Source organism: Eumetopias jubatus, unplaced genomic scaffold (genome assembly GCF_037043125.1).
Source record: "Eumetopias jubatus isolate StellerSeaLion01/CBP00866 unplaced genomic scaffold, mEumJub1_p1.0 scaffold_4, whole genome shotgun sequence".
NCBI classification, from domain to species: domain Eukaryota; kingdom Metazoa; phylum Chordata; class Mammalia; order Carnivora; family Otariidae; genus Eumetopias; species Eumetopias jubatus.
Window position 1 is genome coordinate 23,267,776 of NW_028274810.1, and position 23,921 is coordinate 23,291,696.

General features: G+C 36.8%; 1 protein-coding gene and 1 pseudogene across 2 annotated transcripts in view; one reads left to right on the plus strand and one right to left on the minus strand.

Annotated features, from left to right (window-relative positions):
• The window catches only part of FRRS1 (ferric chelate reductase 1), a 49,881-nt gene extending 33,562 nt beyond the window's left edge, over nt 1-16,319 (plus strand). The window contains exons 8-16 of one of the 2 annotated variants that reach the window (XM_028102204.2): nt 193-340; nt 7,356-7,469; nt 8,811-8,923; nt 10,530-10,616; nt 12,551-12,648; nt 13,198-13,256; nt 14,080-14,223; nt 15,372-15,433; nt 15,516-16,319. In XM_028102204.2, the coding sequence (XP_027958005.1) occupies nt 193-340; nt 7,356-7,469; nt 8,811-8,923; nt 10,530-10,616; nt 12,551-12,648; nt 13,198-13,256; nt 14,080-14,223; nt 15,372-15,433; nt 15,516-15,608 (918 nt within the window). In that variant the 3' untranslated portion in view covers nt 15,609-16,319. Of the gene's footprint in view, nt 1-192; nt 341-7,355; nt 7,470-8,810; nt 8,924-10,529; nt 10,617-12,550; nt 12,649-13,197; nt 13,257-13,512; nt 13,873-14,079; nt 14,224-15,371; nt 15,434-15,515 lie in introns of those variants that run through there. The other variant, XM_028102206.1, reaches the window with a different exon arrangement.
• Nucleotides 14,698-14,837, minus strand: LOC148164499 (U2 spliceosomal RNA; annotated as a pseudogene).
• Nucleotides 16,320-23,921: the final 7,602 nt, after the last annotated feature.

Here is a 23,921-nt window from a genome sequence, read left to right on the forward strand (position 1 = left end):
TGCTAAGCGAGTAAATTTCAGGTGCTCTCACCACAAAAAAAGGTAAGTATGTAAGGACACAACTGTAGTAATCATTTCACTATGTATATAGTTTTCCTGGAAAGGAAATCCAGCAGGTCAGGATTTTGATCATATTTTATTTTTAACAAATCTGTGGAAAGTGCTGAGAAGACCCACTGTGTACGTTTGTAGGGTGCTCTTGGGGATCTGGCTTGGAGGCTGGCAGATGGTGTTATGCAGTGTTCTTTCAGAAGAAACATTACCCTTCCTGGGGTTAAGAATAGATTTGATCTAAACACAAGCTACTACATATTTCTAGCAGATGGTGCGGCTGATGATGGTATGTATATTGATGAAAACTATCTTTTAAAGTTTTCTTCTCTCTCTTCTTCCCTTTTCCACCTTTCCTGAAGAGACTATTATAACTGCTCATTTTTTAAGATACACACTTGTGGGTAAAGAGTTATCAAAACCCTTTTCCATTTTTGCCTGACAATTCGACTTTGAATGACCTTGCTTTGTTTCCTGGGAAACTAGATAAAAGTAGTGTCAACTATGTTATAAGGTGACATGCTTATGATAAAAATGACTTCTGGCTGGCAAACTGCATTTGGATCAGGAAGAACTATAAATACCTAGTAAGAAGCCATATCTTTGGGCTTCCCTAAGTGTTGTGACGTTGGCAGATTCCTGGCAGGGATCCTGTAAGCAGTGACTGTGGGATTGTTGCGAGAGATACTGGCTTTTGTAGGATAACCTGTCTAATGTGAATCTTTATCTCCTTGAACCTGAGCTTTCTCCAGGGAGGTGGAAGAGGGGTAGAGAGAATAGCTCCTGGCCAACTGAAAAAGGTGCTACAAGATCTCCCATCAAAGGAAAACACCTCTAAATGCCCTGCAGCTGTGCTTGTCTCTGTCCCACATCTAAGTGAATTTGATGCCAAGTGCAGCCCGCGGTAGTTTTCTGTGTTTGAATATTTACTTTATCCTCTTTTTTTTTTAAAGAATATTTCCTTTGTCCTTAAGACTGCCCTGGTGGGTATTGCAACACATATTAATAAGGATTATTAGATTTTGTTTAAGGTCTTGGCTGATGATGTTTTGAAGAACTACAGGAAATGCCAAGGTAGTATGTAGTGACTCATCTCTTGGGAGATAATACTGCCCCCAGACTTTGAGAATATAGCTTCCTTTGAAAATGGTGAGAAGTTGGGCGGATGGAATGGAAGGATAGGGGGTGAGGTAAAGGAAGAGGAAGAGCAGAAATGTGGTGTAGGTAAAATTGTGAAAAGCCTTTGCATATTCTATCATGTGGTTTTGGTTTTATACTATGGGTAAAGGGGACACAATGGTTTTGAAGCAGGTTAAAGTATCTCCTTAGTGTTACGAGAAAATTTAGGAATATTTGTAGATTTAGTTGTAGGTGATATATATAGTTATTTTAGTCAAATCATGTAGTCTTGTTTGCGCCAGCAACAGCAAAAATAGCTTGAAAATCATTTCTTGGTTAAGTGATAATAATGAAGAAAAACTACTCCATGCTAATGACTGCCAGTCACTGGCTAAGCACTGTAGTTAGATCCTTCATTTTTATCTTCATAAAAATTAGATTAGATATGTACCCTTTTACTATCCCTGTTTCATCCGGGAGGAAACAGAGGCTTAGGAGCGGTTAAGTAATTTGCCCAGATGAGTCCATGGTAGAGCTGGAATTTGAACCCAAACTCTTTGACCTCAGAGCCTAAGTCATCAACACTTTTGAACATGGAAAATGTAGGAATTGAATTTTTCATGAGGAAAAGGGTCAGATATTTGTGTTTTTAAACAGATGCCCCTCAGGTAGAGGTAATTGTATTTGTTGTTACTATGGCTCTCACTTATTGTGCATTACATATATCCCATGTCTCGCAGAGGCTTTGTCAATAGACATTATATTGCCCATTTAAGAGAAGGAAACTGGAACCTAGAGAGGCTAAGTAACTTGTTCCAAATCAAACAAGTAGCAGAGTCAGAAATTACATCCCAGGCTGTTGCGCTTACAGAAGTCGTGCCCTTTCCATCATACCAGACTGCTTCCTCTGGTGCTCAGAATGGTACAGGTGCTCCATGAGTGACTATTGAAGCAAATGGATGTCTTCAGTTGCTAGGGGATTTAATGGTTTGCATTTGTACTTTAAAAAACTTGATACTTAGGGGCACCTGGGTGGCTCAGTCAGTTAAGCATCTGCCTTTGGCTCAGGTCATGATCTTGGGGTCCTGGGATTGAGCCCCATGTCAGACTCCCTGCTCAGCTGGGAGCCTGCTTCTCCCTCTGCCTCTACCCCTCCTCCCTGCTCATGCTCCCTCTCTCAATTAAATAAATAAAATCTTTTAAAAAAACTTGATACTTAAAAAATTTACACTTTAAAAGAAAAGCAATTTCATTTAAGTAGATGAATTCTATTATATAATAAATTGTGTGTGGCGGTGTGTATGACAATGCCAAACCTTTCTTCTTAGGTCAGCACTGTAGAAATTGAAATGCATTTTCTGACAGAAACAATATTTTAAGTGATAGTTCCAATATTCCCCCAGAAAAACCTAGTTCATGGATAATATAGGTGCAGAATGGAGCATTGCTGTATCTCCCTCTCCTGCTTGTGTTGCTATGCTGATGGTATGATGGGGAGAATCTCTGTCTTTTGTGGTGTTTCTCATAGTGTGGCCCCAAACAACCTGCTTCAGAACCATTTGGAGTTGACTGCTGAAAATGTAGATTCCCGAACTCCAGCTTAGACTCACTGAATCTCTGTCGTTGATGTTTGGAATCTGTATTTTTAACAAACATTCCAGGTGATTGTTTTGTGTACTGTGGTTTGAGAACTTACTACTCTAGGACAAGGTTCTCCCAAATAAGGTGTATACATTGTAAGGCAGTTTAGGGGATACAAGGAGCAACACTAGAACCTTCTATTTAGATTTATTTTATCTCATCTCATCTAAAAAATTTCTATTTTAATATATTTTACAGTGTTCATAATGCATTAAGACAATAGTACATGAATATGTTCTAAAGTATACATATATTGGGAGCACAGACTCATTTTAAAAAATTTTTTATTTCTTTAAAGATTTTATTTCTTTATTTGAGAGAGAGAGAGAGAACAGGAGCAGAGGGGTGGGGCAGAGGGAGAGGGAGAAGCAGACCCCCTGCTGAGCAGGGAGCCCCATTTGGGGCTCGATCCCAGGACCCCAGGATCATGACCTGAGCTGAAGGCAGCCGCTCAACCGACTGAGCCACCCAGGTGCCCCGGACTCATTTTTTTTAAACTGGTGGAGTGCAAAGCAAAAATGCAAAACAAAACCTTAAAAAAAAACCCCAAAACCCAAATCTTGGCATTAATGCTTCAGGGAATAAACTTTCCATTACCCTTCTATTGGGGAACAAAATACAATTGCCACATAAATCATTGTCTCTTCTGTTATCTAGTTATATGTATGTGAACCATTTATAAATTGCACTCTCCTTAAAAGCAGTGAGACTTTGTGAGGTCGAAACCATTTTTCAAAGCAGTCATAAAATCTCTGTGACCCATATAAATGTAAAATGTACCCAATTGCAGTAAAATCCCTTTAAAACCTTTTTCTAATGCTGTTTTTCCCACCCAGAATGCTGACATTGTCCTATCATGAGATAAGCAGTCATGGGAAATGATAGAACTTATCATTGGGTGAATTACTTATTCACTCACTTGGGTGAATAAGTAATTCACAATTAGGAAATCTACAAATTTAAATAACGAATTGGAGACCTCGTTATCACATGACCAGTTATTTTAACAATTTAGAAATACCACACATCACGTAATACTGTAGAACCTTGTACTAAACATGAAGTCAATCTGCCTTAGAGCAGAAATCCAAGATTATAATGGAGCCATACGAAGGAATCCCAAAATTATAATGGACTTCTGCTTTTATGAAGGTTAAGTTCTTGGTTAGCCTATGGGTCTGCAGTGAATCAGAGCTTAAAAACACTTTCTTCCAACTTGCCTCTCAGGCTATTGTGGAATGTGGTCTGGTTTTCATCACCACAACTCTATTAATTCAGTATAATTCCTGATAGTTATTGTCTCTTTCTTCTTGACTCTCTTCTCTAGGTATTCATTACATAAAACTTTTTGTGTTTTCTGCTTTCTCTCCGCTCCTCTCTGTTATAAACAAGCCATGATATGGTAGTATTTGTGAAATGAATAACCAGTTGTCCTAACACCATTTTTTGAATAGTTTATTTTATCTCTGCTGCTTCAGGAGCCTCTTTATTGTGTGCCAAACATCTATCAGTAAATCAAACTATTTCTAGTTTATTCTTCCATTACTCAATTACTGTGTCAGTTGAAGCTACTGTAGCTTTATAATAGGTTCTGAATTTTGATAGAGCATGATTCCCCTCCTGGCCTCCTTTTTCAGGAATTCTTGCCTCTTTGTTGTGTATCTATTCTTCTAGATAAACTTTAGAAATGATTGTCAGATTCCATTGCAAATCCTGTTGGGGTTGTGATTGGAATTGCAATGAAATTTTAGATTTATTTTGGAAATAATCAACATCTTTGCAATAGTGAGTCTTTCTGTCCAGGAATATATTGGATATTCCATTGATTAAAATCTGGTGGTTTTCTTCATGTCTTCATATAGGTTTATATATTTTTTTGTTACTTTGTGTCTATTTTATAGATTTCTAATACAAACTATTGTGAATGGGATTATTTTTCTTCATTTTCTAAATTTGTTAGTGTATAGGAAAGTTATTGATTTTTGAATGTTTATCTTGAATTTAGCCATCTAGTTTGCCAGTTGATTATTTTGGATTTTCTAGATAAACATCATATTTTATGCAAGTAACGACAAGGTTCAAAGACCTCATTTTTTTTGTTTCATTGCATTGTTTACTCCTCCCAGAAAAAGTGGACTGGTAGTGGTGCTGTGGCAAGCATTCTTGTCTTGCTCCTAAATTTGATGGGAATGCTTCTGATATTCAGTGTTGTGTCATGTTTATTGTATTTTTTTGGTGGATATCTCTTATGGTGTTTTAGGAAATGATCTTTTCCTAACTTTACAGAGTTCATGACATGAACATGTGCTGAATTTCATCTGATGCCTTTTAGGCAGCAATTGAGATAATATTTTACCATTACTTTTATAGACTTCAGAATGGCAAATAGTCCTCACTTTATTGGGATAAACCTTGCTTGGCTACGTTTCATAGCTCTCTTAATGGGCAGTTGATTTGAATCACTAATATTTTATTTAAACTTTTTGTATCTATATTTGTAATTGATTTTTGTCTGTGGTTGTGGGATTGTGTGTGTGTGCGCATGCATGCCTCGTTTTGGTTTCGGTGTTATGCTAATCTCATAGAATGAACCCTAGGAGACCTTAAATAAATAAGAATTTTTAAAGTTAAAAAATTTTTTTTAATTGTATAATAGAACTCATCCACATAATAACTGTCTGAACCTTTAGGGATAGAAATATTTGACTAATTAAAAAAATTCTTCTACCATTATTACTCTCCAGAATTACTACTACTTCTTTGGTGAAGTTTTATAATTCTAGGTTTTTCCATAAATTCATCCATTTCATTTAGATTTTAAAATATTTTTGGCTTACTTAAAGTTGTATGTAGCATTTTCTTATAATTTTGAAGAGTATCTTCTATTATCAGCTTCTGTGTCACCCTTTTTATTTCTAATACTGTTTGTGTTCTTTTTATCTTGTGGTTGGACTTGCCAAAAACTCAGTCGATTTCATTGGCCTTTTATAGACTTCATTTTTGACTTACTAGTTTGTTAATTTCTACCTTTGTTTTTAACCAATCTTCCTTTCTGTTTTCCTGGGTTATATTTTGTTGATGTAAACACCTCTTGAATTAAATGATGACTTAAATACTTGAAGTCTTTTTTTTTTAAAGATTTTATTTATTTATGTGTGAGAGAGAGACAGAGACAGTGACAGAGATAGAAAGAGCATAGGTGGGGAGGAGAGGGAGAAGCAGACTCCCTGCTGAGCAAAGAGCCCGAGTGGGGCTCCATCCCAGGACCCTGGGATCATGACCTGAGCTGAAGGCAGACATTTGACCGACTGAGCCACCCAGGGCCCCTAAGTCTTTTTTTTTTTTTTTTAAAGGAAATGCTTTTTAAATGATAAAAACTTCTTTTGAATAGTACCTTGATTGCATCACATGTGTTTTGATATGAAGGGTCTTCATTGTTACTCATTTTAAAGAAGATTTGCAATTTAAATTTTGATTTCCTGTTTAGCCCCAGGGTTATTTAGAAGAATAGTTTTATAAATATCTAGATGGATCATTTTTTCCTAGCTTTTTGTTGTTTATTTTTAGTTTTGTTGTGTTTTGGATAAATAATATAACCTGTATCTTATATAATTATTTCTTTTTGGAAATTATTGAGATGTAGTCTATAGTCTAGTACTTATTTTATTGGGGTAAAGATTCCTATATATCTGTTATATCAAATTTCTTAATTCTTTTTATTCTTTTTGACAGTTGTGTTGTATTCTAAAAATAATGTGTGTTCCATGATTTATTCTACTAATGATGGACATTTAGCTTGCTTAAATTTTTTTTTTTTGGTCCAGCACAAAAACCCCACTTCTCGTAGACATTCTCATACATATATCTTTGGGTAAAAGGGGAGTATTTATGTAGGATAGATTCCCAGAATGAACAGCCACACATACATACTCACATACCAGACTAATTCTATACATTCACAGACTTAATCTTATACATAATAAATAATAACACATCCTTAATTTGTTTACATCACCGTTATTTGGGATTTTGATTTGTTAGTCAAAGCCAGTCCAAATTGACCATATGCCAAATAATATAATATTGCATCAACATGCTTTTGTTTGTCTTTGATCCACCCACTTTGTCCAGGTCCAAGTTCTGTTAGTTTAGTCTAGGATTCCAGATTTTTAAAAGTATGTAGTATCTTTGAAGAATTGTATTTGACATTTTCAGTGATTTTTGATATTACCAGTGATCATCTTGACTTCACAGTGTTTGACTGGTCTCTTGCATACCACCAGCTCTTTCAGCATAACTTCTCCATTCTTTGTCCTCGTTTTGATTCATCTCTTGATTGGCTAAATTATTTCTTTAACTTTTTTCAAGATGATCATGTGTGCTTGTGTATAGATTTATGTGGCTTTTGCATATGAGTGGCATCTCTGATGATATTTATTTATTTTTATTACCATAAGAAAGTTTGTTTCTTTGCCATGCCACTGTCTCTCCATTCCTTGTCTCCCGAGGAAGTAATTCTTCATTTTCTTTTTGTGAAATTTCAGGTCAAATTTATAAGCATTCTCAGCAACCTTTGATTACATATGAAAAATATAATGTGACAGACTATCCAAGGAACGTGGGAGGATCCCGTTCTTTTTTCCTTCTGAAGGCTCATGGTAAGTTACGTGTGTAGTATTATTACTACTTTGTGTAATAAATTTACCTGATGACTTAGTGCTGGCTGGATTAGGAATGGTGGTGGGCATAATTTACCAAATGTTCATCCATCTTCTGTGTTTAAATATTAACATTTGCAGGTAGCAATGTCTATCTTAATGTTTTCTCCTTTTTATTAAAAATGGAAAATAGGGATAAGTCAGTGGTTTTAACCCTGGCTGTACATTAAAATCACTAATGGAGCTTTTAGGACATCTATAATTTTTAAAGAGTGCCCTAGTTATTTCTAACTATAGCCAGAGTTGAGTATCTGGGTTAATCAATTTAAATTTGTGAGACCTTAATTAGGCCATTTATTAAAATAAAGGCTTATAATAGAAGAGTGCTTTGTGATTTTGATTGTTTAACAGTAGTTTGGTTTCAAAGATACAGTTTTGTTGAAGAACTGATCAGTGTGTAAGTAATTGAGGGTGTACAAATTACTCAGTGCTATACACATGATTTTAATCATGAAATGATTAAATCATTAAAATGATGACATTAACCACGTTGGAAGAGCAATAGCCCCCAAATAAGGCCCTAACATGCTTGGTTCTACAGATGAAAGTTGATTCCATTTGAAAAGTAGCCGGTTTATTGTTGAAAAGATGGGATTTAAAAGTAGGGGAATAATGTAGTGTATGCTTGTATGGGGTGGGGAATCTGTCCTTATTTGGTATATTTCCTTTATATTCCCAGAGTTATTCCTTCCAGTAGAGTTTCAATAAATGTCATCATAGTTAAGCTTGAAAATAATTTTATTATTGGTAATTTGCTTCTACTAGTAGCTCCAGGGTGACAGTAGTTGGATTTCGCATGTAACCTGCCTATTTGTTTTTCACTGTTTTTGGAATGAGAAGTGAGAAGATGCTCACCTACCTGCAGAAGGGCTGTTTTAGTGTCATGGTTAAGAGCACAGTTACTGAAGCCAGACTGGGTTTGGATCCCAACTTTGTAACCTTAGGCGAGTTACTTAACTTCTCTCTTCCTTAGTTTCCCTATCCAGCAAAACCTGAATAATAATTGTAACTACTGAATGGGATTGTTTTAAGATCAATTAGAGTAATACATGTAAAGCGCTCGGAGACAGTGCCTGGCACACGGTAGGAGCGACGGAAGTGTTAGCTATTAGAAGTAGTAGTGGTGGTGGTAAAAGCTATGATATGCAGGATGTTTTTAGGTTATGCTTACGTTCATTGAATGTATTTCCTTAGTTGTTTTCCATGTTCTGAGCATTTGGCATGGCCCTTTAAGAAACAGCGTGGTTTGTGTTGTCAACCATTTTATTTTCCCACCTGCAGGTGCCTTAATGTTTGTGGCATGGATGACTACCGTGAGCATAGGTGTGCTCATTGCTCGGTTCTTCAAATCTGTTTGGTCAAAGACTTTCTTTGGTCAAGCAGCTTGGTTTCAGGTAGGCGGGAGAAAAAGTTTGATGCAATTTCCATATTATTTGAACCCTGCAACATGAAAACATACATAGTATGTGGGTTTCTTTCCCTTTTCTTTCTTTCTTTTTTTTTTTGTGCTTATAGTTGTTGTAGTTGTGGAATCCTAATAATTCCTTCATTTTGCTCTTTGGTTTCCTAACCAGTTGGGAAGAGACATAAGATACTTGATGGTGGTCAAAATAGAGACAGTTTTATGAGGGTAAGGCTGGATTGGAGAATGTCTCAGGACCATGTGCATCCCTTTGCAACATAGACTTTGGGACCCAAAAGACCCTGACTTACATGCCTACTGGACGAGGGTAGAGCCTGGAAGAGCATTCATTCACTGCTTTCACTGAGTACAGATAGGTCAAGGCGGATGGGGGAGCCTAAGAAAGAAGTAGCGAGGGTTAATGCATTTCCAAACAGGGGTCTGTCCTCTGGTTGATGCCAATGAATGTTAGACTGTCCCTAACTCACTAATTAAGATCATCTATCTACTCTGTAGGTGGGAAGAGGAGTTAGAAGTGTTTTTTTTTCATGCTGCCCTTTTGCATGGGATGAGGAGGCAGACTTAATAGAAAGACAGGAGTCAATAAGCACACCTCAAAACAAAGCAAAACAACCTTCTCTTTCACACGTCATGGAGTGTAGATGTTGCACATATAGTGGAAGATCAGTGAGTCTGTGTTGAGATAGCATGTACATGTCTGCTTTTGAGAAAATACTGTTTATTGAAATAGTTTGAACTTTATAAGGAGTATTCTTGAAACTTTATGTACATATAAATTTGTAGCCTTTAAGACTTACCTTATCTAACCTGGTTTCTCACTATTGGCTGACAGGGTCAGTCTGTTTTGTATGTTCTCACTACTGCTATGCACCTTGCTCGCCTTTGTCTCTGCCTTTGATTTCACTCTCTCTCTCTCTCTCTCTGTGCCATCTGCTCGTATGGATATTCCCAATTGGAAAATTCTTTGTGTCTCCACTTTACCACTTTAGTTCTCTACTGCCTTTAAAACTCTGCTGTCTCTACATGTAGTATGATATATAGAGTGATTACGTGTCCTCCTTTCCCTGAGATAGTTTTTGTTTGCACCATTTGTCCTGACATATTCAATTAACAGTGTTATTCCACTTGCATGATTTAGACAATGAATGACATTTCATATATGTTTCATCTCCTCACTTGTATGCTGAGCTCCTCGGGAGACAGTATTTTCAGTTTCCTTGCTGTCTCATGGTATCTGGTACAGCACTGTGCTTGGTGGTGGAACTTAATAAAGGAAGGAAATGAAGGACTTTTGGCGAGTAGGTATGCTGCGTGTGTGAAATAGCCATTAATGCTGCTCTGTGCAGGTGAAGTCTTGGCAAATGCTTTTGAATGACGAGGATGGCAGCTTAGAGTTTTCTTTAAGGTCAGTCGTTTACTAATTTTTTTTTTTTTAACTCACAGCAAACGGTGATTAGATGTCCATCGAATGCATGCCTTCAGTGAATCCCACCCCTCAGTCATCTTGCCACAGTAACGCCAACTCCTTCCTCTTAGTTGGCTAATTGTATTCTTATGGTTACATTTCACCCTTGCAGGTGCATCGGATGCTCATGCTCACGACCACCGCCCTTACCTGCATTGCTTTTGTTCTGCCGTTTGTTTACAGAGGAGGCTGGAGTTGGGTAGGTATCTCTCAAACAGGATGTTTTTATATAAATTCATTTTGATGTCAAAGGAGGTTGCTGTTTCATTCTCAAATGAGAGGTTAAAAGGTATTTCTGCGTACATCTCTCTTTCCTTTTTTTAATCATCTGGCAACTGTTCCATATGGCTGGGGGGTCAGGAAATAGAGTGAGGATGTCGTTGCAGATTACTTGATAATGAAATATATTTTTAGGCTGCATCAAACGTTATGAATACTCTACATAGCTTGGGTGAGTTTTCTTACTATGGAGCAGTGAAAATTCAGTGTGCTATCTAAGGAACGTGAACCTTGTAAGTGGTTTTCTCTAACTAATACTATGATTACCACTAAGCAAATGTTAGAGCGAAGATATTTACTGGTATGCTCACCAGTGATTCTTCAGCACCCAGAGCAGCTTCTGGTATATAGTAGGTCCTCAGTAAATATTGAATGAATGAATAAGGCTTACCAAGAATAAGTGATGTACCTAAGGTCAGATCTGTGCTTCCACGACATTTCTCTGATTTCATAGCCAGTCAGAATTTGATCTCAAACTTTGATGTTTCCATTTGCGTTGTTGCTATAAGGGCAAGATTGATGAATCTTGGGTCACTAGGAAACCTCCCTCCTGCTTTTTAGGTAGTTTCTAAATTGGTCAACCTATTTTTTTTAAAGGAAATGATGAAGATTTTCTGATATGAACCTAGACATCAGAACCTTATTTTATGCAGGTATTTGGGACAAGAGTAATGCTTATTTTATGAGCTTTGTAGTTGCAGTCTTTGCAGTTTATGAATTGGATCATATAAAGGGGAGACTATAGTAGTCATGTCACAGGCTTTTTGAGAATTGAGAGTTAATTAGCTGAAAGCACTTAGGATAGTTTCGTGCACATTCTAAACACATATAGGAATTTCATTGCTGTTGTTACTGTCATTTTATGAAATAGAGGCACTTTGCCTCTCCATGGTCCTGGTTATAATTTTATCCGTCTATAACCGAGTCCATAGCTTGAGCGTGTTTTTATAATGTTCTTTTGTCAGCTTACTGTTCCTCTTGACCAAAGCTTCCCATCATGGCTTAGAAACCATTATACCCTTGTTCTAGATCACAGATTTTAAAGCCTACCCAAGCATGGCAGTCAGTGACAACAGACTGTAATATTCCCCCACCTAAACATGTCACAGGTTAGAACATCTTCTTAGTCTCTCTCTTAAGTTTTTAAGTGGAATAGTTGTGCTAAGCGGTCTACTGTCTTCTGTTTTGAGCAAGCATGTAGCATCTCTAAGAGAGGAGTGGAGCTGACAGTGTTGCAATACTTTGTTGATGTTTTTTCTCAGGTTATCCCTCCATTCTGAACAGAGGAGCTAAGATTTTAATGCAGTGGCTATATGGGTTATTCATTTAATCAACATTTGTTGAGTGATTAAGGCTCTGTTAAGCATTGGAGTTTCAGGGAATCATATGGAACCTTCAGCTCAGGGAAACACAGAGTTCTAAACAAAATTACCATACATTGGGGTGATTGCTCTTGATATGGGGATACTAACTAGTCCTAGGTGGGCTATACTGGTGTTGGTGATCATCTAACATCCTGATGGGGGAGAGGCAGCACCCTACATGGATTCCAGCACAACCATTTACACACTGTGTGTCGTTGGACAGACTGCTTGTTATCTCTAAGCCTCAGTTCCCCATGAAAGTGGGGTATTGGTAACTGTCAAGCATTGTAGTGAGCATCAGGAATAATGGATATAAAGTACATGCCTGGTATACAGTAGGTGCTCAGTGAATGGTGCCTGTTCTTATTAGTAAATGTTTTAAGCTACAGAAAAACACTAAGAATACATCATCTATGTGTATTATTTTTAACTTGAGGATTTACATTGATGGGTGAGGTCGAGACCATTAAAATCATGTAACTTTGTTTAGCATGCAGGTTATCATCCGTACCTTGGTTGTATAGTGATGATTTTAGCAGTTCTTCAGCCTCTTTTGGCAGCCTTCAGGCCAACTTTACATGACCCAAGGTACTTAGAGCTTTTATATATAAATGGTCTTAATGTGGATATCATTATTTGGCAAACTAATTCCTTTTTTTTATTATTATTATGTTATGTTAATCACCATACATTATATCATTAGTTTTTGATGTAGTGTTCCATGATTCATTGTTTGTGCATAAAACCCAGTGCTCCACGCAGAACGTGCCCTCTTTAATACCCATTACCAGGCTAACCCATCCCCCTACCCCCCTCCCCTCTAGAACCCTCAGTTTGTTTCTCAGAGTCCATAATCTCTCATGGTTCATCTCCCCCTCCGATTCCCCCCCTTCATTCTTCCCCTCCTGCTATCTTCTTCTTCTTCTTTTTTTTTTTTAAATGAACTCCTTTTTAAGTGAAAACACTTTGCATGTTATAAAATTCAGTGATAAATTATATTTACTTTAAGGGGCTTTAAAATGTATTTCAGATACCTAATTCCTAGGCAATAAGGGAAATTGCGTGCTTTTTATTCTCTTGGGAATTAATTGTAGTTCTATCACTTTGGAGAATACTGACTGGTTCTTTATTTGGTAGAAGGCAAATGTTTAACTGGACGCACTGGAGTGTGGGTACAGCTGCTAGAATAATAGCAGGTAAGTAATTGTGATGCCACTTATTCCTATATAATTGCTGGTGGTTTATATTGCAGGTGGTAATTTGGCTTAAATGATTTTTAGATGTATTATTAATTGGAGTAATTGGTTGTTGAGGAGAGATCAGCCTTAAACATTGAAATCCAGAAAGTAATTTCTAGAGGTGACTATTTAAGTCATTATTTCAGTTTTAAGTTTAAGGTTTTTGAAATGGCTTTAAAACTTTACTTCTAAGACTCTTTTTTTTTTTTTTTAGCATTTGCCTTTGCCCACAGAATAAGCTGTGCTAACAGCCAAATGCTCAAGTTGAGGGTCATTTGTGAGTTGGGCTGAGGTGGGCTGTGGGCGTCCCAGCCTTCTGTCTGCAGGTCCTTTCCATGGAGATGGTGCCTTCCAGGGAAGGGTGATTTTCAAAAGTCAGATGTGGTTATCCAATGTATTTTGATGCTTTGTATAATAAATACATAAACTGACACCTCGTATTCTTATGTTTTGATAGTCTTTGGGGGTTCTTCGTGGAAGGAGGAGTATAGTGAACAATGATTTCCATACTTTTCTCCCTTTCCTACATTGCAGACTTAAAACATTTTGGAAAGTTTGAGTGTCTCTTTTTAAACAATTAATAGATCATAATTATAATTTCCCATCTTACTGTTTCTAGTCTTACAATTAAAAAAAGATTAAGTTAATTATTTGGTCTTAAATATTAGTCTAATTCATCTCATAAACTCTTTTACTGTGTTTTACTTGATATAATACACACATAATTACCTCACTTGAGGGTGACTACATTTGAATATATATATTTTTCTTATAAATGTAGTGGCAGCAATGTTCCTGGGAATGGATTTACCAGGACTAGATCTTCCTGGCCCATGGAAAACCTATACAATGATTGGATTTGTAGCCTGGCACGTTGGGACGGAGATTGTTCTGGAGATACATGCCTATCGACTTTCTCGAAAAGGTAACCTGCTCAAACAGCCATGTTATATAGAATCACCTTTATACAAACTCTAGGAATGTGATTAGTTTCTAGATACTGATGGTTGGCTCTTACAGGATGGCTCACTAAAACTGTGGTGATTAGTCAGTGTTAGAACTCATGGAAATATTCTGCCCTTGCTTTTTATACTCATTAGTATTACAATTTATGAGGAAAAAAAGGGAACGATTTTAGGTTTTAGGGAAGAAGTCTTTTTTAATAATGCTTGTCTGACTTGGAGCCAGTCCACACTGAGAATCCTGAATGCATGGAGCTGAGAGAACTCAGAACTGGAGGAAGAAGAGATGCCTAAAGTCAACACAGGGCAAAGCTGCAGGCCGATTTTGCCTATTTGATAAACTTACCATGTACTAACACTTCAGTTGCCATCTACATCATATATAGCTAGCTAACTAGGCAAGTTAGATAGGAAGAACTTCTTTTACCCTGGCTTTCTAGTGGCAAGTCCATTTTGATCTTAGTGCGAAATGGACCTTAGGCAGGGTCAAGATACCTATAGCCATTAGGAATGGAGACATAAGTAGAGACTACGTGACATTTTACACTTGATCTTAGCCAAAAGGCCGAGAAGCGATGAAACTACGTGACATTTTAAACTAGCTTGGCTTCTGGGCTGTGTCCTTTGTGTCTTACTTAGTTTCCGCCCCCCTAAATGATAAGTTAAGGTGGCCTTCTAAAAATAAGACCTCTTTGTTGTGAATCTAGGAGCCTGGGCAGCTTTTAGGAGCTGAGTAGTAAGTATCTATCCTGCCATTTTTGGTTCTCAACAGGGTCACATACATGGGGTTTCTGATGACCACTGAATTATGGCTTGCTATTTAAAATACATATGTACTTAAAACATGGTCTGTTAAGACTTTGATGTGGTGTTTATTGACCAGGAGAAGAGGCCTATTTTAAGTCCCTTGACAAATATGTTCTGTAGTCCACTTGTCCCAGTTTGTGAGCGCCTTACATGTTCCGGAAGTTTGCAACATTTGGTAGCTTGATATGGGAGAATATACACCTGGAAATCAACAAATGCTACACAACAGGACTTTTTGTTTTTTGAAAGTTAGTTTACCGGCATACTCACGGGTCGTACAAACTTATGTTGTTGTTTTTGACAGTTGAAATACTGGATGATGCCAGAATTCAGATCCTTCAGTCATTTACTGTAGCTGAAGCAGAAGTAAGTCCTCTTTTTCTTATTTATTGACACAAACTTCAGTGATAGTCATTTCTTTCTTTCATGTCTCAATTTTTTCTTTCAGGGTCACGCTTTTAAAAAGGTGGTGTTTGCAGTTTATATCTGTGGGAATGTGACTTTTCTCATCATCTTCTTATCTGCAATCAACCAACTCTGAGCAAGCAAAGACCTTGGCTTTGCAGACCAGATGATGATGATCATTAAGCCAAAGAAACTTGAAGCTTATACTGACTGCCTGCAGCATATTCATGACTTCTGAATTGGAAGAGCAGGTCATACCTGTAGAGGAATTCTGAGTAGTGGTCTTTAGAGATCAACTTTCATCAGGGTCCTATGGACTCTAAAAAGGACGTCAAGCCTTTATGTATGATTCTGAGTGTAACCAGGGAAGGTTGTCCTTGAGGAGAAATGACTCTCAGATATTTTCCATGATGAGATTTTTAGAATGTTAGCATTTAAGAAAAGAACTGTTTGGAAAGACAGAAATGATGTTATTTGGAGGAAATGGAGATTGTATTAAAGTGAATATATTTTGGACTATAAAGGTGCTGTTTTAAGGAAAATATTTATGCTAGTTTATCTGAATGGTCTTTCTTAGGACTTTTTTTTGAGAAACTATGTTTTTCAGTCCAGTTTTTTGGACATGTCCTTTTTTCTATGTATTCTGTTACTTCTCTGGTAAAGGTGGAAGTGGGGCTTAACACATTGTATTAACATTTAAATATATTATGGATATTAGAATTTCTTTCTTAGCAATGAAATGCAAGTGTGCATCTTCTGCTTAAGACTGTATCTATATATTCAGTTACAGGGCTGAAAGGACATTTTATATATTAATTGTTTTTACTCTAAGATTTAAGTCCTAGCTTTTGGAGATTGTAGACTTGCATTTCAAAAATAATAAAATTTACCCTTGTGAATATATTTAGCAGTTACTCTCTTTCTTTGTGGTAATAAATAATATGGATGGTTCTTTTTTGTTAGAAGTTCCTGATGTAATGAATTAGAATATATTCCTTCCTACTCCAATAGTCTCTTTTTTAATGGATGGATTTCATATTTGCTATGAGGACTTCTAGCCAGTGGGTGGCGCCATAATACCAAAGTACTGCTTTGTTCCTGTTCATTGTGTTAACTCATTTTTAGTACTTAGGTAATACCATGGAGTGGCATTTCCCTTAAATTCACCAACTCTTAATCTTTATTTGAAAAGTTTCTGCCTTTTTTGGGAGGGAGAGGGGGCTGGGGTTGTGAGTTAGAAACTGAAATTAGGGACTATTATTATGTTTCTGGTTACATTTCTGTTTGTTTTCTAACCATGATTATTTGTAACTATTGCTTGGTAGTTCCCTTTACATTCATCTGACCCTGTGATAAATGAGTATCACTATCTTAAGCAGAGGAAGCAAGCAAGACTGGACATTCCTAAAAAAATATTTAGGAGGGCGTATTTTATCTTTTAGGTGTTCTGTCTGATTATCTTACAGTTTCTGCTTAGTCCAAGGACCTAATTTTTGTATTTGGTGTAAATAATAGCCTTGTCTGTGTTTCCTACATCTTTTATGGGGTAAAACGATATGGAGTTTTAGTTTTGTTCCTTATATAGGTGTTTATCGTAAATAGCTTAGGGTTGAGATGTGGATCTTCTGTGTTCATGTTTTGTGAGTGTCAGGCTATTTATGGTCTAAACTTTCCTTTTAAATAGTTTCGTTAAAAACATTTTTTTAAATATAGAAAATTAAGTGTGCGCTAAAATATTTTCCTCCAGTTTTCAATTACACGGGGCTTAAAGGTTAATAAATTTCTTTTAATTAATTATATTCTGTATATGACAAAGAAACTTCCTTTAAAGGGAAAATGAACCTTGGTGTTTAGTTTTCAAATATGTGAGGTTATTGGGTCTCTAGTACTAAGGCTATTTTAACTTTTTCTTTTTCCCTGATTCATCTGTTGGCACTATTTTGCTGTATCATCAATTGATATACAGAGTTGTCCAAAAAGTCTTTCTTATTTAATCTTGATAAAGACACCATTTTATTAATACCAAATTATGATTTTTCTGCTTATGAATCGTTGATATCCACAGATTGAAAAATGCTTATTTTTCACTCCTGTCATTATTTCTTCTTGTTTTTGTAATAAACAATTTTTTTACAACTTCTTTTGATAGGAGTGTTTGTAAAACTAAATGTCTTTAGGTCTTCAGCAGTGTTGACCCCAGTGATCAAAATCATAAGTTTTCTTCCTAAAGATGATTTCCTCTATAAGATAAAAATAAGTATGTTTTTTGGAAAAGATGAAACAAATTCTCAAAAACTACGGTTGGGATAGTGTTCACAGCTGAGGCTATTTTTTGCTTTTATTATTTTCTGCTCTGTGGAGATGAATCTTAAGGGTTAGGTAGCCTATGGCATAAGTTAGTGAATAAATGAATCAAAATCACTTTAGTGCTTACTTGATTTCAATCAGGATTTTGGCTGTAATGTGTGTGAAGCGATATTCATCCCTTCCACATCCTGTCTCAGTGCGGGATGCAGTGAAAAAAGACAGTGCTGACTGGCAGTCCATGCCAACTAGGAAGCTCTAGGGGCACATGTAGCTTTTGGCTGAAATTTTATTTATCTCTGTGTTCTGGTAAGGCAGGAAAAAAAAAAAAAGAACAAATGTCCTTGTTTAAGATAATCCATTATAGATGGGAATGAAAGATAGGAGTCTTCTAAGCTCTTCTCAGATTTGATGAGGATACACCCTGTTCCTACCCATATCCTGCTTCTTTCCTCCTTGCGCTGTGCCCAGGCTCATCTGCACTCAGGTCCCGGATGGTCATGATGGTGCCTGGAATGCCCATTGTGTTTCTCTCTTTGTAGCAAAAGCTAGTTTATCAAGTTCTATCTCAAGACCTTCCTTGTCCTTGGAGCCTTCCCTGGCTCTCCCTTCCCCCTGGGTCTCTCCTGACCATCCTTACAAGTGGTGTGGTGGTGTTGGGCTATGAGGCAGCTGATCGTGTCAATTAAAAAGGATTGGGAGCGGGGCGCCTGGGCGGCTCAGTTGCTTAAGAGCCTGCCTTCAGCTCAGGTCAGGATCTCGGGATCCTGGGAGTGATCCCGTGTTGGGCTCCCTGCTCAGCAGGGCGCCTGCTTCTCCCTCTCCCTCAGCCTGCCCCCACACCCGCTCATGTGCTCTCTCTCTCTCTCTCAAATAAATAAATAAAATCTTTAAAAAAATAAAAAAAAAAAGTAAAAAGGACCAGAAGTTTGGGAATGGAGTTGGAAAATCTGTGTGTGCATGTTTATATTACAAGTTGCCTGTCCTTGGGCAAGTGACTTATGTTTTCTCTGAACCTGGTTCCTCACGGCAGTTGTGAGGAATGAATGAAGTGATTTCAACAAAAGGTGCTTTGTACATGTTATTGATGATGTTGGTGCTGTTTGATTACAGTGTTAAACTTTAGTCCTTTTTGCATATAAAATGTATATTTTTGTTTTATAAAAAATTTTGATTTTCACCATGAAAACATTATGCTCAGTGAAATAGCCAGGCATAAATGGACAACCAGGGTGTGATTTTATTATTTGAAGTACCTAGACTTGTTAAATTTCATAGAGAAGAAAGTAGAGTGGTGATTACCAGGAGCTGAGGGAGAAGAGGGAATGTTTAAATGTTTAAAACAGTTTCTGGGGCTCCTGGGTGGCTCAGCCATTAAGCGTCTACCTTCAGCTCAGGTCATGATCCCAAGGTCATGGGATCAAGCCCCGCATCAGGCTCCCTGCTCCGTGGGAAGCCTGCTTCCCCCTCTCCTACTGCCCCTGCTTGTGCTCTGGCTCTCGCTGTGTCTCTCTCTGTAAAATCTTTAAAAAAAAAATAAAATAAAATAAAACAGAGTTTCTGTTTGGGATGATGAAATAGTTCTGAAGATTGGTTGTGGTTATGCTTGCATAATACTGAATATATTTGATGCAATGAATTGTACACTTAAAAATGGTTAAAATGGTAAATGTTGTGTTACACATATTTTTTAACACACACACAAAAAAAGAAATTTGGTGTTCATAGCAGCAATGGTCACAATAGCCAAATGGTGGAACTAACCATGTCCATCAACAGGTGAATGGATAAACAAATTGTGGTCATACATATAAGAGAATATTATCACCATAGAAAGGAATGAGGTACTACTACATGCTATAATGTGGATGAACCTTCAAAACATTATAGTAAGTGAAAGAAGTCAGATGTAAAAGGTCACATACTATGATTCCCCTTATATGAAATATCCAGAATAGGTAAATTCATAGAGACAGCAGAGTGGTGGTTGCCATAGTCTTGAGGGTGGGGGAGGAGGGAATGAGTAATTGCATACTGGGAATAAGATTTTATTTTGGAGTGATGAAAAAGTTTTGGAGATAGAGGTGATAGTTGTACAACATTGTGAATGTGAGAAATGCCACTAAATTGTTCACTGTAAAATGGTTATTTTATGTTGTGTAACTATCACCTCCGTTAAACAAATATTTGTCTTATTACTACTTTTGGATTATACCTTTGGGTGGAAGGACCTGGGGTTTTGCTGGCCCTAAACTTGGTATCAGCTTCATTATCTCATTATCAAAGAAGTTAATGTAATTTTATGTTATGCCTGGTTATATACCTCTAGTTTAGGGGAGAAAAAGTCCCTGGAACATAATCTTTAGTATAGCTTCTTCATATGATGTCTTATTCATGTGTAAAAGAAATTGTTATTGTACTCTGGATTTCCTGTAAGGACCTTAACACATTTTCTGATTTGTCTTCAGACACTGATACACGGTAATCAAATTCTTGGTATAAGAATTTCCTGAACCCATACGCCTTAAATATGTACCGCCAATAATGGCCGGGTGAGATCCTGCCAAACTGACTCTCCTCCAGAAAACTAGTGTAAACTCAAAAAAATAGCTATGTGAGGGTCCCAGAGAGTGAACAGAAGTAGGAGGATGCTGGAGAGGAGGACACACTCAGAGGAGGCAAATTGTTTAGAGTGCCCTGTTTTCAAAGTTTTTAAGTTCTGGGCAGTTGTAGTCAACTGTTTGTGGTGCTAGGTGGCAGGGGAACCACAGTGCTTCTGGCAGAGGAAACCAGAGAACTGATGGCTGGGCCAACTACTGCTGTCAGGGAGGGGTGAGGTGATCTTGGAAAGAAAACATGAGAGAGCAGATCCCAATTCCTATTTGCCAAAAGCTCTGGTTGACCCTTGGATATGTTCACATGAGTGAAGCAAACACAAAGCGGTTAGAGCAAAGAAAAAAAGCTGACCTGAGTTTGGAACTGTAACACAAGAAACAGAGTTTGCATTCTAACCCAGTTAATTGAAAAGTTAATTGCTTCATTTCCAATGAAGCAGCATTCATTGGAGAAAAATAAGAGAATCCAGTATTTTTTTTTAAAGATTTATTTATTTGAGAAAGAGAGAGAACATGTATGTGTGTGTGGGGGGGAAGGGACAGAGGGAGAGGGAGAAGGAGAGAAGCAGACTCCCCCGAGTGCGGACCACACTTGGGGCTCAATCCCATGACCCATGAGATCACAGCCTGAGCTGAAATCAAGAGTCAGATGCTTAAATGACTGAGCCACCCAGGTGCCCTGAGAATCCGGTATTTTTTAGTATATGTGCTGCCGAAGCGAGCACAAGAGAATCCGGTATTTTTATAACCTAATATTTTATGGTGTACAGATGATAATCCAGAATTACCTAAGGTAAGAAGAACCAGGAAATTCTGACCCATTCTCCAAAGTAAAGGTTGACTATCTTTTTCTCTAAAGGGCTTGATAAGGAATATTTTAGGCATTGTGAACTACATATGGTCTCTGTAGAATATATATATGTTTTTTTGTTTTTTAACTAATCCTTCGAAAATTTGAGCAACCATTTTTAGCCTGTGGGCCATGGAAAAACATACAAAAACATACACAAACAGGATGTGGGATGGATTTTGCCTATGGGCTATGGTTTTTCAACCCATGCTTTAAAAAAGAATAATCAATGAAGACCAACCTTAAAGATTTCTTAGATGATTAGATTCAGGAGATAAGGATTTTAAAGCATCTATCATAACTATTCTCATGATGTAAAAGAATATATGCTTGCTATAAATAAAAAATATGCATAGAAATAGAAACAATACAGAAGGACCATATAGAAATTGGAGAGCTGAAAAAATAAAACTATTTGAAAAATTCCCTGGAGGGAATTAATATCAGAATGGAGATGACAGAGGAAAAAACCCATGAACTTGAAGACAGATCAATGGAGATTGTCTAATGTTAGAAGGAAAAAAATTTGGAAAAGAATTGAACAGAGTCTCTGGGACCTGTTAAATGATAGCATCTTTAGGTGTTATCTAAGAAGGAAAGGAGAATCTGAGATTATGACTGGAAAATCCCCAAATATGCTAAAAAGCTTAACTTTACCCACTCATGATGCAGGAAAACAACTTTAGAAAAAAAAAATGAAGTCAGTTATGCTTTTAAAAATCATAGTCAAGCTTTTGGAAGCAAAAAAACATAGAGCAAATCTTGAAATGAGAAAGAGAAAAGAGGGATTATATACAGGGAAACAATGATTTGTTTAACATCTGACTTCTCATAGGAATATATAGAGGCCAGAGAAAGTGGAACAACATCTTTAAAGTGCTGAAAGAAAAAGTCATCAAGAATTCTCCCTGAAAAAAAAAAAATCCTTCAAGAATGAGGGCAAAATGGGGGCACCTGGGTGGCTCAGTTGGTTAAGTGTCTGCCTTTAGCTCAGGTTGTGATCCCAGGGTCCTGGGATTCAGCTTCATGTTGGGGTCCCTGCTCAGCAGAGCCTGCTTTTCCCTCTCCCTCTGCCCAATCCTACCTGCCCCCCGCTTGTGCTCTCTCTCTACCTATCTCAAATAAATAAATATAATATTTTTTTTTAAAAAATGAGGGCAAAATGATGATATTTTTGGGTGAAAGACATCTAAGAGAATTTGTTGCTAGCACATTTGAACTATAAGAAATGCAAAAGGAAGTTCTGCAGGATAAAGAGAAGTGACACTAAATGGGAGCATGGATCCTCAGAATGGAATGAAGAGCACTCAAAATGGTAAATAATTGGTAAATATAAAATGCTTTTTGGGCTTTTCCCATTTAAATTCTTTATAATAAGTATGTCTGTTTAAAGCAAGCAAACAGAAAAGCCTACATTGTTTCATGGGGGCTTATAATATAGGTGAATGTACTACGTATAACAAGTCAGTATAAAAGATGGGAAAGGATAATGGACCTATATAGTTGCAAAATGTCTGCATTTTATTTAAAGTTATACAATGTTAGTTCTCAGTAAGTTTAAGTTCTAATGCAAAAAGTTAAGAATGTATATTGTAATTCCTAGAGAAAAAAATAAGACATATATAAAAAGCCAAAAAAAGAATTAACATGGAATTCTAAAATTATTTAAATAACTTTGAAAGGCAAGAAAAGAAAAATAAAGGAGGAAAAACAGAGGGGATAAAGAACAAATAATAAAATGGTAGGCCAAAACTCAACCATATTAATAATTACATTAAACATTAGTGGACTAAATACTCCAATTAAAGGGCAGGGAATGTCAGACTGATAAAGGAAAACCCATGATGTGACTTAAATATAAAGAGGCAGATAGGTTGAAAGCAAATGAGTGAAAAAAGGTATACCATGAAATAGTAAGAACAAGGGGGCTGAAATGTCTGCTTTTATGCTAGATAATTCATTTCCAGCCAAGAGTATTATTAGAGATAAAAAGAGACCTTTCTTAATGACTGAAGTATACATTTATCAAGAATACACTGCATTCATAATTGTTATGTTCCTACCAGACTTCAAAACACATGAAGAAAAAGTTGGCAGAATTAAAGAGAAGCACTCATGATATAAAACACACAGCGAATGTGAAATAAAAGGGAATTTCTCAATCTGATAAAGTTATCTAAGAACAACCTATAGCTAACATCATACTCGATGGTGAATGACTGAACATTTTCCTTCTAAGATCAGGAACAAGACAAGACAAACACATTAGCCATTTTGCATCTCCATGGTATTGGAGGTTTCAGCAAGGGCAATTAGGCAAGAAAAAGAAGTAAAAGGCATCCAGATTGTAAAGGAAGAAGTAAAACTATCACTTTTTACAGATATATACAGGGACAGATATCTTATATATAGAAAATCCTAAGGAATCCAGTAACTACTAGAACAAATGAATTAAGGAAGGTTGTAGCTGTGGGATGCCAAGTCAATATATAAAAATTAATTGCATTTCTAAACATAAGTGATGAACAATCTAAAATTGAAATTAAGGAGATAATTCCATTTACAATAGCATCAAAAAGAATAAAGTAGGGCTAAATATCAAGAAATGTAAGACTGGTATGTTGAAATCTACAAAACATCGTTGAAAGAAACTAAAGATCTGATGAAATGGAAAGACATC